The following is a 13,573-nucleotide window of genomic DNA, read 5'->3' as shown; positions in this document are numbered from 1 at the left end:
AAGACGAAACATCAGGAATAGGAGCAAAGCCCTCCCAAGTAGGAAGAGTGGAGACTCTCCGATGTTCCCTCTTACCATTAACCTCTTCATTACCGAAAGTTTGTTTGGAGGTAGGTGGGTACCACCATTCAAGTCTACTACACCGCCCCGGGTGCATAAAGGTGGTACGCATAGTACCACCAAAACTCCTCTTTTCAGATAGGGACTTCCAATCATTCTGTAATTTCGGTTTGAAGAGTTTGGAACAAAATAAACAGTATGACACGATGCCAGACGTATGATGAACCCAAAAAAATATTATTACTGCTTATAGTAGTGTGTAGGTGACAGATGAACTGCGTCTCAACAAAAAATCACAAAACCAGACAAGCGTAAACATGTAATAACTCTACCCAAGTATAAAACCAGTTGCATCATCATTTATTTATTCACTTATTACATTTTACAAATAAAAGATATGAACACCAGATAAATGAAGGTAAAAATAAAGCCTTATAGTAACTTTATACATAAAAAACCAAACCAGAGAAAAAGCGAAAAAGCTATTTTTTCTGAGGACAAGAAACCTGAAAAATTAGTTTAGATACCCCTGATACCCCTAAAGTTCTTTTCTGTGATGAAACTAATCTTAGAAAACGTAGAAAATGACATCAACCAATTTTTGAAAGATATACTATAAAATTTGCAATTTCCATATTTATTGGCGGGGCTTTCGCTTTAGTTTTTGCTCTTTTTTTGTTATTACGTGCTTATTTACTGTTCTATTTTGATAATACTTTATGTGCATGTTCCAGGTGGATATACCAACATTCTGTAAGACCAAATTTCTATTCAAGACTAGTTTTCTCACCGACCACCAGTGTCCCTTGTACGAGGGACACTGAGTTTCACATTTTTTTTTCATAAAATCATTTATTTTCCCTGTAGGATGATAAAACTCACATGTCTTGATTAGTGTATTTTTGGCATATATTTTTATGATCGGCACCCCTCCAAACTGGAGTCACTACCGAGAGATTCAGTTCGGCAGCGAACGCAATGTTTACATTATGCTCACCCACCCAGTAAAGAAGGGGTTAAACTTCCTCCACTGCTCCTTAGGCCATGCCCGGCGTTCCATACAAGGATTCGCAATTGTACAAAAATTTGAACGACACCTACTGCACGTGATGTGAGGGTCAGTCGCTGTCGAAGCCAAAAAACCAGAACACGGAAACCCAGGAACTCCGGGGCACATACGCTGACGCCGAGGACGAGCAGAAGCCATAATACCAGGTAAAAACACACACACACACACTAAGAGAAACGAAACGGGCAATGAACCGGGAAAAGGCCAAGAGAGGAAAACAACTCTCACCCAGGTTGTTAAGAAAAGACTGGCGTAGGTGATCGGCGTTTGACCACTCTCCACCCGATCAACGCATGTGTTGCCAGATATCACAAGATTCCTTGCTTTCATCTGCTTTTTAACCGTATCCAGCTAGGCGCTAGAAATTATCCTATTGTTAAGATAGAGGGTTTGTTCGCGTATGAACAATCACAATTTTTAAAAGTAAATTTTATTTTTCCTTACTATACAAACCCGAGGTCCTTCACAATAGTGCCCACCTCCTACCACCCTTCAATCTGTTCCACCATATACCCCCTGATCCCAACTCCTTGACGAGGTGGGGGGCTTAGGGATCCACTGCAGAGAGAGTATGCCCCTTTACGCCTACACTCTCTGCTGTGGATCCAACTGAACATTGAGACCTTTAACTCCTTTACTCCTCCTCCTTATAAATTTTCCCCTTTCCCTTCTTCTTCTTTCGTTGACGACCCTGGCATGGTTTTGGAATATTGAATTGACTGCTCTTTTAACCTGATGGAGGGTGGAGTTGGACGGCATGCCACTCCACCCGTAAAACTAGAGTACCTGACGTGGTCGAGCGAGGGGAAATTTTTATGTCAAGCCATGCCCACAGTGCTGGGTCCGATCTCATGGGACTGATGACCCTTAAGGCACTGTGTGTATGGCGTATATCCAGGTGAGTGTCCCAGGGCAGTTACCACAGCGTAACAGTATTGCTCCTCTCTCAGTTGGGCCTCCTTGGTGAGAGGGATCTCATCCTGGACGAAATATTTAAACTTTATATATATGGAAACCAAAACAAAAACCCCCACGACTTCTGGCATGGCAATGGACTATTCTAAGGAAAACCCAGGTAATGAAGAACAGGCTGGTATTAAAACTCTAATACCATACAAGCCGCAAAGAAAAAGCAAATTTAGAATTGACCCAACCTTGACTCACTTCGACTCCCTTTTTGGGAGTGGAAGTTGGTCAAGGTTCTTGACCTTGGAAACTGATAGGAAAATATCTGCATTACGATTGGAAAATTATTTGTTAAGTAGGCACCCAACCTCAGAAATGTCATTTAGACAAATAAAAGACCAGGTGTGGTTAATAGAAACCACTACAAAAAACCAATCTGAAAACTATTTAACTATAAAGAACATTGATAATATAAAGGTAAACATCAGAAAACATGACAGTATGAACAGCGTACAGGGTACTGTAGTACTTCCTAAAAGTGAGGAACCAATTGAAAAAAATATTTTGCTGGATTCCCTTAAAAAAAGGTACAACCAACGTGCAAAGATTGCCCTAAAATATATGTTTTAACCAAGTAGAACAAATAAAGAAAATACATTGAGAATAGCAAAAATAAAATTTGAAGGCCAAGAACTACCTTTCAAAATTAAAATCATGGGCCAAAACAGAGAACTGAGGCCTTATGTTCCAAAGCCCCTACAGTGCCAAAACTGTAGTAAATATGGACATACAGGGAAAAATTGCAGAAGTAAATCAATATGTGCGTATTGTGGATCCGATGAACACACCACACAGTGGAAGTGTGGTGAACCAAATTGTGTGAACTGTGGCCAAAATCACCATGCTAGGTCTAAGGAGTGTATGTATTATATATACAATACAGAATTAAAATTACTTCAGGAGAGATCAGGAATGCCAATTAGAGAAGCCAAACTAGAGTTTGAGAGTTAGAGGGATGCATGATCCCGCTAGGAAGCAAATGTTCTCTACTGCATTGACAAAGCTCAAGGAATGAAACGAAAATGGAAGCAAGTAACAAACCCCCAATAGATAAATCAGAAGAAAAAATAACTTTACAAGAAACTAATATAGCAAGAAACCAAGAAACTTGTGCAGATATATGTTCAAATTCATTTGAGATATTAAGGGAAATGGAAACATAAGAAAATGATACATGTATCACTGAAACATCACGAGATAGTTATGAGCTGGTAGCTAAAGATAAAAAAAGGCCTTTAGAGAGAACTCCACCCAAAACCAAAAAGCCAACAATTATTAGAGAGGTATCTGTTAAAGCAAAGACCAAGGATCCAAAAAAAGTGCACAGACCAGAACATAAGAACATACCTTTGTCTCCTAAAGTAATAATAAAAGAAATGGATGGAAATACCCAGAACAATATAGAAATTATAGAGGAGAACACCATAGACAAAATGATTATGTGAAGGGAGAAGAGATACTCCATCACCAGTAATTTGGTGCACTAAGAGTAAATGAAAAAAGGAGGACACATAAAAACACATGGTGGGTGTAATGAATGTTTCATAGAATTATGCACAACGACAGAAACATAACAAAAGACAGTTTAACAAACACTATACGAAATTTTATAAAATGTAGAAGTAAAGAAACCACTAGTCTAGAGACTCACAAAAAAGGCTGTATGTGCATTGGGCATCTAATGTCGTATAAGGAAAAACAAATAAATGTCGTAAATAAAATTTTAGAAAAATTGCAAATAGATAAACCACAACAAGAAAGTAATGCTTGAACACACACAACATAATATTTTCAATAATTATATAATACAATGGAACATAAATGGTCTTCAGACCAGATTACATTTGGGAGAATTACAACGCTTACTGAAAGAATACGAACCAATGATATTATGTTTACAACATGTTTAATAAAACAGTATCAACATTGGTAAATATACCTTAGTATCTACATCTAGAGAAGAAGAAGGAAATTTAGGTACTGCTATATATGTACATAACAAAGTATGTTACGACAGGGTACCTGTAAACTTTGCTGACTTGCAAATATCAAGCATCAAAATATGAATAAAAAACTATAACTATGTAATTTATAACATATACAACCAACCTAACAAAAAATACGACATAGAAAAACTTAAGGATTTGTTTGACAATGCCAGAGAACCTACATTGATAGTAGGGGATTTTAATGCTCACAACCCAATATGGGACTGTAACTGTACAATCTCAAATAGAGCAGGGAGTAAAATTGAAGAGTTCATGGAGTCAAACGACATGTGCTGTATAAATGATGACGAAATTAGTACATGTTTTTAAAAAACACATGGAACATTTTCTTCAGTAGACCTTACTCTTTGTACAACAAATATAGTTGACAGAATAGATTGGAATATAGTAGATGACTTGCACACCAGTGATCATTTCCCAATATTAATATCCTTATTACATAATAATCCTGCAAAACATGTTCCTCACTACAACATTAATAAAGCAGATTGGGAGAAATATGAAATGCACACGAGAAATTTCCAACCATTTGAATATTTAGAAGACCATAATGAAACTAACAAAATTCTCGTTGATTTCATTAAAAAGGCTGCTGATCAAGCAATACCAAAGTCAAAGCCCCATCCAACAAAGCACAAAGTCCCTTGGTGGTCTGATAAACTAACAGAATTAATTAATATAAAACACTCAATAGGGAGACGGTTAGATAATTTAAATAGAACGTTCAATAAAATAAATAAAACATTGCCAATATTAGAAGGAACTTTACAAAAAATGACTATTATTATTATTAGAAATCGATACATTAAAGCCTGTATACAACAAAATATCTGCAAAATTTAAAAGGGAAGTAATTCAAGGAAGAATAATTTCATGGAGGAAATATGTATCAGATCTCTCTAATAATACTCCCATACAAAAAATATGGGAAAAATTCAGAAAAATAAATGGTACCCAAGTTAAACCACCTAGACATGCCATATTGAAAGATGGAAAAGAATACTTGATCCAAAAGAATAAGTAATATAATAGGAGAAAACTTAGCTAATGTAAGTAGCGATAAAAATTTAGATGACCACTTCCGCACAAAGAAAAATAATGAAGAACTAATAACAATAAATTTCGAAACACAAGAAGATATATATTATAATAGAAAATTTAATATGGAAGAGTTGGAATATGCTCTCTTGAACAGCAATAAATCTGCTCCTGGAGGTGACAATATTTGCTTTGAGATGATCGACCACTTAGCTCTGCTGGCAAAGTCATACTTATTACAATTTTATAATCATTTATGGCTTAGAAATTTATTTCCTGATGAATGGCGTAAAGCTATAATAATTCCTATCCCCAAACCTGGAAAGGATCCTAGCAATATTAATAATTACAGACCAATATCTCTAACAAGTTGCTTATGCAAATTACTTGAAAAGATGGTAAATGCTCGACTAACATGGCACATTCGAGAAAACAAAATTTTAACTCCCACTCAGTTTGGGTCACAGAGTAACAGGTCCACATTGGATTCTCTCTCTATCCTAGAAGACCATATACGCAGAGGATTTGAACGAAAACAGATAACTGTGGCAGTCTTTTTTGACATAGAAAAGGCTTATGACACTACATGGAGGTATCCTATTTTAAAAGCATTACAAAACAACAACGTTCGTGGACATTTACCCATGTTTATCCAAAGTTTTCTAACAAATCGAAGTTTTCAGGTGAAAATTGATGATGCTTTGTCCAGAACATTCCCACTAGAAAATGGTGTTCCACAAGGAAGTGTCCTTAGTGGCACACTATTTACCTTAGCAATTAATGAAATTAATAAAAATCTGCCCACCGGAATTAAAAGCAACCTTTATATGGATGATTTTGCCATCTTCTATTCAGCATCTCGCATTAAACATGCAGAGCGCATCATTAACAAATCTATAATAAAAATAGATGAAATGGACCGCTCATCTTGTAGGATTTAGATTGTCCATAAGTAAAACTCAAGCAGTAAATATTTTATAAAGATAAAAGATGGAAGAAAGGTGAAGAAATAGATTTGAAAATCAGAAATCAAAGTATACAAATTGGCCAGACTGCAAAATTTTTAGGTTTAGTATTTGATACTCACTTGAACTGGAGAGCCCACATAACATATGTGAAGTCAAAATGTAAAAAAGCATTGAATCTAATTAGAAAATTATCAAACACTAATTGGGGAGCTGATAGACAAACCCTTACATTACTATATAAAGCCACAGTGTTGTCTATCATTGACTACGGAAGTGAAATATACGGCTCAGCTTCAAACGCAGTACTGAAAATGTTGGACCCAGTTCATAATGAAGGACTTAGAATATGTACAGGAGCTTTTAAATCATCACCAACCTCTTCTTTACAGGTAGAATGTGGTGAACTACCTCTCTCTCTCCATAGAGAGTTAGTAACGATGAAAAGTGCCCTAAGAATTCAGTCAAGTGATTCACCAACCAAAAAATTATTTGAACTAAGGGATGTATTTATTAACAATCATTCACCACCTTTTCCAATTAGATCAAGAAGATTGTTTGAGTCACTGAATATAAATATCCAACTACCTCCAATAGTAAAACTACCTCCTCCTTGGATTATGAATAAAATAAACATTTGCACAAAATTAAAATTTCTGTCAAAAAAGTATTCCTATACCCCAGAACATCAGAAACAACATACAATAGAGCACATAAACCAAAAAGGTCCACATTATGCAATATATACAGATGGATCCAAGTCAGAATACGGAGTGGGATATGCTGCAGTGTCCCAGGATAAAACATGCCAGTTCTCGCTTCCCAATAATGCTTCAGTATTTACAGCAGAGTTATGTGCAATAACATTGGCCATAAGAATAATCAAAGAACACTCCCCTTAACAATTTCGTGTTTATTTATAGCGACTCTAGAAGCGCTATAGAAGCCATTAATAGTTATAATCCCAAAAATAATATTGTGCAACAGATAAAGTTTTTACTATATAATTTATATAAAAAGGGAAAAAATATTGAAATATGTTGGATCCCTGCCCATGTCGGAATAAAAGGAAACGAAGAAGCTGATAAAGCAGCCAAGGAGGCAGTCCACATGATGAGAACAGATGTAAAAATCCCTGTTAGTGACAATGTAGCTTATTTAAAAACAAGAATTGTAAATAAATGGCAAAATATATGGAACGAAGAACCTGAAAGTAATAAATTAAAACAAATAAAACCTGACATTACGAAATGGGGCTCCATATATCAGAGAGAAAGACACACACAAGTAATCCTGACACGTTTACGTATAGGCCACACTCGTCTGACACATGGGCACTTAATGAGCAGCCCACGTGACCCTGCTCCAGAGTGCTCAGAGTGCAAGGAATTGATAACTGTCAGACATATATTGTGCCATTGTCCAAAGTATGACCAGCAGAGACTGTCAACTTTTGGAAGTAAAGCATTAAAAGATATTTTGTCAGAATCTTTCACATTTTCAGTCGTTCCAATTATGACGTTTCTAAGAAACACTGATTTAATTGATAAAATATAAAAATAAGTATATATACAAAAACCTCAGAGCAATTAATGTATTTTAGATCAAATTTTTAAGTTTCTTGACTATTTGTTAATTTTAATAACATTTTTAGTATGTATGGAAATGTGAGTAAATGTATTTAATGCCTGTTTGTATTCTAGTATGAAAGCCTATGCCTCTGTGCATTTTTTTTTTACCTAATTTTAATTTATTAAGTATTATACTATACGACCTATTTGGTCCCAGTTCCTGGCCTTTGGCCTAGACCTGGCATTTTATCAAATCCTTCGGGCCAGCCCTATGAGAGCTGAAAATCAGCTCAGTGGTCTGGTTAAACTATTCTTATAATAATAATAATCCACCATATTTTTCTCCTAACTTTGGGCATTGAATGGCAGGAATGCTATGCATGATGCAATTTACGGTGCTTCTATCAGGTCATGGTACCTACGGCTAACTTGCCTGACTCTCACCAATTGAGAGGTGACTTTGTTACTTATATTTCTGACCGAGTGTTCACGAGCAGTCTATTCAGGTCTGTTTAACAGGGAAGGAGACCTGGATGTCAGTTGCTTGAGCTCATAATGTTCAAAGTTGCATCTAAACCTATCCAGGCAGAACTTTGATATAGGTTCAAGTGTTAGGTACCTGACTTACTGGCTTCCTTCCTCATTTCTACAAGACGATATCTTTATGGCCATGTCACCTGGATCCTCAACTATGTGGGAGTGCATAAGCTATTGTGCTCAAGGACGGTAAGGGCTACGTAGGGACCAGGGTCCTTCCGTATATAAGACGAGGGAGTCTAAAAGATCCTATCTTACTGAGAAACAGTGGTTGATATGACAACCTCCATGCAAGAAAGGAATGCGTAAGCCACAACCGAAAGCATGCGGTTCGGAAATAGGCTATCCCCCGTGAATGGACTAATAAAATAAAAACGTCAATGACAAATGCATCAAAAAATAAAATCAATAGGGTACGCTCAAAATGCAATCAAGACCAATTAGTATGGGAGACCAATTGGTGCAAGAAAGCAGTGAATCATCACGCGGCTGGCGAGCCAAGAGAAAGCGGCGCGGGAACGACAACGCACGTGCTACCGCTCTCACATATAACCTAAAATAACTTGGCTTATCTTGCCAAAAGCCGTCTCAAAATGATCTCAAACATTAAATGCAGTTCTTAACTTGGATGCAGAAGCTTGACGATCCATGATGATCATAAGAGGATAAATACGTAACGAAAACACAGCACAAGGAAAGAACATGTGCAGCGTGAACAGTGCTATCGAAAGGAATGAAAACAAAGGCGCTAGTTGTAGTAGTAGCGGGTAGCTGGGCCTTAGATCGGCTCCTCTGTATACGAGGGATATTGAGGGAGGAAGAGACTAAATGGCAAGGGACCTCTGGTAGTGGTTTCCACTCGGCCCAGATACCATACCGACACCTTTAATTAAAGATGAGCGAGCCATTATACTATGGCACTACCATTTTAGTTTTTTCTCTGGTATTTGTGGCAATACATTACCTTAGAAATGAATACTAAGGGAAGCATTTCACGGAGCGACACAGGTCATTGCCCAGAAATAGATTTTTCCTCCATCAAAATCCCTTTTTTAGTACCGTTGCATTTCGCTAAATGTTCATGGCTAAACTTAGGGTGGCAGAGATGCATCAGATGCTGAGTCTCATTAATTCTGTAGCGCATTTTGTAACTTTTGAGTTTTATCCATGTTTGTGCTGGTCTTACAGATTGCAGGTGAGTTACACAACTGAGCACCCTTCTTAAGACTTATGTCTGATGATTTGTTTTCTTCATAATCTTAGCTGAGGGGATTGGAAGATCATCATCATTCACACCAGGATGATTATATTGCTACAAACCAACCAGGATTTTCCATTCTCAAAATGGGAATACGATTCAATGTGGTGCAAAAAAATCCTTCCAATCTCTTGCCTTAGGTTTGGCATGGTGGCAGAGGTTTATAACTTCATGTTCCAATTCCTTTGGAACAGTGCCCAAGTCATGCTCATTGAGAGAAAACCTCCTTCCTAAGAAGTCATTTTTATATAAGACAAAGGTTTGTATCATTGTAGAAAAATTACGTTTTAGAGCAATTTACATTTTTTATAGATATTAAAACCTTAAGTCTTTTGTTAAAATCCCACTTCAAGCCATCCCTACATTTGTTCCTGTTTGCTGAAAGAAAAGTAGGGTTGGTACTTAGGTGAGAGGGTGGTAACCACCCACCTCTCACTACCTGCCATTGCTCAGTCACTACTTTATCAGATGTTAGTAATAATACCTTTAAAAGATTTCAGGATTTGGTAAGAGAATTGTAAATTTAAAAAAAAAGTGTGATTTCAAAGCCAGAAGATATACACAGATAAGTTTTTACTATATTTGTTTCATCATATACTTTATGTAATTAACATTTGAAAATACACTCATAAAACTTAAGGGGTTACCATACAATCTCTGCATTAAGATTAAATACATATTTAGTCTCCAAATTAAATACATATTTAGTCTCCAATATGGTTTACTGCTGTTTTTGTTGGGTTATGGTTAAAATAGTTTTTGGAATTTCCCTATTACTATACTGTGTGGCGAAACAAAATAAGATACTTTCCATTTCCTTTGCAAATTATGTCGTAAACATTTTTAGTATTTATTTCTTTGGGAAACTCATTTTAGGAGATATATTTATATTTATTTTTTTTTCCACAGGCTGGGACTCTTATTGTAACTGGCACTGCCATTTTCTGCGGTACTTGTTATTATTATGCCCTCACAGGATCAAAGAATGTTCGACAGTACACCCCATATGGAGGAATGCTACTTATTATTGGATGGTTGTCTATGATCTTATAGACACTGGTATAATTAAAGATTCAGCTTGTGGTTGTGGACTAGTGAAGGTAAAAGCTTTGTTATTTTTAATTAGTATGAGATGGAAAATTTTGCATTTATTTCTATAATAATTTATTTTTTATTATTTTTATTGCAATCTTAAAGTTTTACTGAATTTTATTTCAACTTCACTTGCCCAGCTACCACATTCTCTGTATATAAGTAAACCAAGAGTTGGGTTAATGTACAGTGGATAGCATGAAGTTATCTTTTCTAAAAAGAGGAGAAAAATAAAGAAATGAAATACTATTTTTTTTGTATTTTTGCTAATTTAATTTAGTTAACATACATTGTTGAATGTAAGTTAATGGTTTTTAAAATATAACATTAGTATCTTATGATAGTGCTGAACTAAAGTATGCCTTAATTATGCTTTGTTTGTGCATTATGAGTGGTTTCTTTTTATTTTCTAGTTCATACATTGTACAATCACATATAAAGTGAATATACAGTTCACAGAGATTATGAGTTTAGAATAAGATCTAATATGTACAAGGCAAACTTAAGTTTCAATAAATATTAAGAATTCATATTTTTATCTCAATTTGTATATATTTTCTCCTTTTCTCAAAATAATGATTTTGAAGGATGCAAACTCCTGCATAAAATTGATTTTAAGTTGAATTACCTCTTAAAATTAATCTTGCAGTTACTGGATGGAGGGAGGCAAAGGAATAAGTACAGTCAGGAAGTGGCCATGTGGATACTAAGCGAGAAGTAAAGGGGTGAATTAAATTCTATATAATGAACTGAGTGATGGTTTAACAAGAAATGCTCAGATTAGAAAAATATAAATAAAGTACTTCTCATGGTTTTTTATATCTGTAATGTATAAAGCACAATAAAATTTTGGTAGAATTTTAATATCAAAGCAGGAAATGACTGTAGGAAGTTAACATTGTGGCGTAGGAGATTTTTGATGCCTGAATAATGATAAATCGGGCGGTCATAAAAGAGCTATGGCATTTCTGTTAACTTAAGGACATACTGGAGTGTGAAACAGTAGTTGAGAGAGAGCTATAAGAAAGAGTAGCTACAGCATAGATGAAATGGCAAGAACAGCTACAATACTGGCAAATAAAATATCCCATTAGCAAAGGGGTAAAACCTATGATTGGTACATAGGGTCTGTACTATATACAGCAACAATGTGGGGTCTGACACCCCCCCATCATATGACCACAGAATGGTGGAAAGATTGTACTGTGAAAGGGGAATAGGTCGAGAGATGTGGTATCAAGAGGAGAGAGAGAGAGAAAAAAAAAAAGAAGTCTTAAATTTCAAGATGGTTTGGACGGAGGAAAGTGATAGATATGGATATACAAACAGCAGGATAACAAAGACCTACCTGATGGGAGATCAGGCAGACAGTTCACAGGACAGAAAGTGGAGAGAACTCAAAAATACCTAACCACATATAAGGAAAACCTGAAAATCTCCTGTAAAAACTTTTATGGTGATATTGGTGACAGTGACTTTTTAAGGATTAAACCATTAAATTAAAATTTGTCTTATTCACTAGTATATAAAAAATTAAAATGCATAGAAATATACTTATTCTGGAAAACGTTACTAGTGGACCCCAGGTGCAGTGTTTCACAAAGGCTTTCAGAAGATTTAGCAATTATCTGGCATACTATTATATTAAACAATTAAATCATCCTTCAATTTAAATGATGGCAGTAAATAAATAACTAGGAATTCTCAATTTTTTTCAACAAGAATAAGGATATAAACTGGTGTTCCTATGCAAATTATGAATAATCAAAATATACCATCTGCAAAAAAAAAGAAAAAAAGGACATACTACTATGTAGTACTCTAACAATCAAAATTATATAAACTCCTGAGACTGCTATATAAAAATTATTCCTTTTCATATTACATAACATCTGAGTTATCAAGATTGTAAAACTTACGATGGTCCCAAAACTTTTTACCTGCTGCTAATATCTCTTTACCTATCTCTGACTGTGGTCCACAAGGGAGGTAAGTAGGAGTAAGCTCTCTGTATGTGATACAAACTCTTCTACTCGTAATATCTTGTCGTAATATTCCATGTTCCCATTTATATCTTGCTGACCCATAAAAAATAAGAAGTGAACGTCTGGGCATTGGCAATCGTACAATCATTTGACTATCCCCAAGACTTTCTTGCATATCATTATTTGTATCAATTTCTATGTCCATATTTTGTGTTTTGAAACTTTCGACAATATCAGTCTCTCCTTTAACAGTTCCTTGCACTGTTATCACAGAGGGATAGAATTTTCTTTCCATAAGGTTATATTTGTTTTCATAAGCAACAAATTTTCTCATGGTCAACACAGAATCACTAAGCATGCTTACAGTTGGTATTCTTTCTCCCCAAATCCAGCAGTCATCAATGTGGGGATCAATTGATGCCCCTCTTTCTACACAGTAATCTAAGGAACATTGCTCAACAGTCTGGAATCTCTCTAAAATATCAACAGAAGAAAAACGATCCTGGATAAACTTTGTGAATGCTGGATAACCACAGAAGTTTTCTGTTCTCACTCTTTTCTTCTTGAAGTTACACTTTGGACCATAGTTCTGAAATATAATGTCAATTAAAAGTAATAACAAGGCTAATATGGTATGTAAGTTATGTTAATAATGGCTACATTTGGTAAAAGGACTTGACTCAAAGTTGCTTTCTACTGTCATCAAAAAACAAAAAAAGCTTACAGTGTGTCAGCATTTGTTTTCAGCAAACTTCTCCTTACATTTTGTACCTAATGAATACTCCAGACTGTGGGACAAACACATTGCTGGCACTTTCCAATCTTAACCTGTGAGAGCACTGCCTCACAAAGAGCCTGTGCTTTGTATCATTGTGATATGTGCTTTTTGCTCTTGGAAGAAAAGTATGCACGATCCTTTTATCTTATTAAAGGTTCTAACTACCATGTACAATATACTGTAGTTACACGCTGTTGTAATGTACTTGCAGTATACTGTAAAATTTATGCTTCAAAAATGCTTAA

The 13,573-nt window shown here is 35.5% G+C and overlaps 2 protein-coding genes across 3 annotated transcripts in view; one reads left to right on the top strand and one right to left on the bottom strand.

Annotated features, from left to right (window-relative positions):
- LOC135196228 (transmembrane protein 256 homolog) overlaps nt 1-11,735 on the top strand; it is a 47,463-nt gene extending 35,728 nt beyond the window's left edge. Inside the window, exons 3-4 of one of the 2 annotated variants that reach the window (XM_064222875.1) lie at nt 10,383-10,573; nt 11,215-11,735. In XM_064222875.1, coding sequence (XP_064078945.1) covers nt 10,383-10,526 — 144 coding nt within the window. In that variant the 3' untranslated portion in view covers nt 10,527-10,573; nt 11,215-11,735. Of the gene's footprint in view, nt 1-10,382; nt 11,096-11,214 lie in introns of those variants that run through there. The other variant, XM_064222874.1, reaches the window with a different exon arrangement.
- Nucleotides 11,736-11,741: 6 nt separating this feature from the next.
- Nucleotides 11,742-13,573, bottom strand: part of LOC135196227 (alpha-ketoglutarate-dependent dioxygenase alkB homolog 4-like) — a 100,462-nt gene continuing 98,630 nt past the window's right edge. Inside the window, exon 5 of the mRNA XM_064222873.1 lies at nt 11,742-13,139. Within this exon, the coding sequence (XP_064078943.1) occupies nt 12,447-13,139 (693 nt within the window). The 3' untranslated portion in view covers nt 11,742-12,446. The remainder of the gene's footprint in view (nt 13,140-13,573) is intronic.

The sequence above is a fragment of the Macrobrachium nipponense genome, chromosome 17, assembly GCF_015104395.2.
Source record: "Macrobrachium nipponense isolate FS-2020 chromosome 17, ASM1510439v2, whole genome shotgun sequence".
NCBI lineage: Eukaryota > Metazoa > Arthropoda > Malacostraca > Decapoda > Palaemonidae > Macrobrachium > Macrobrachium nipponense.
This window is presented reverse-complemented; position numbering and strand designations above follow the sequence as displayed.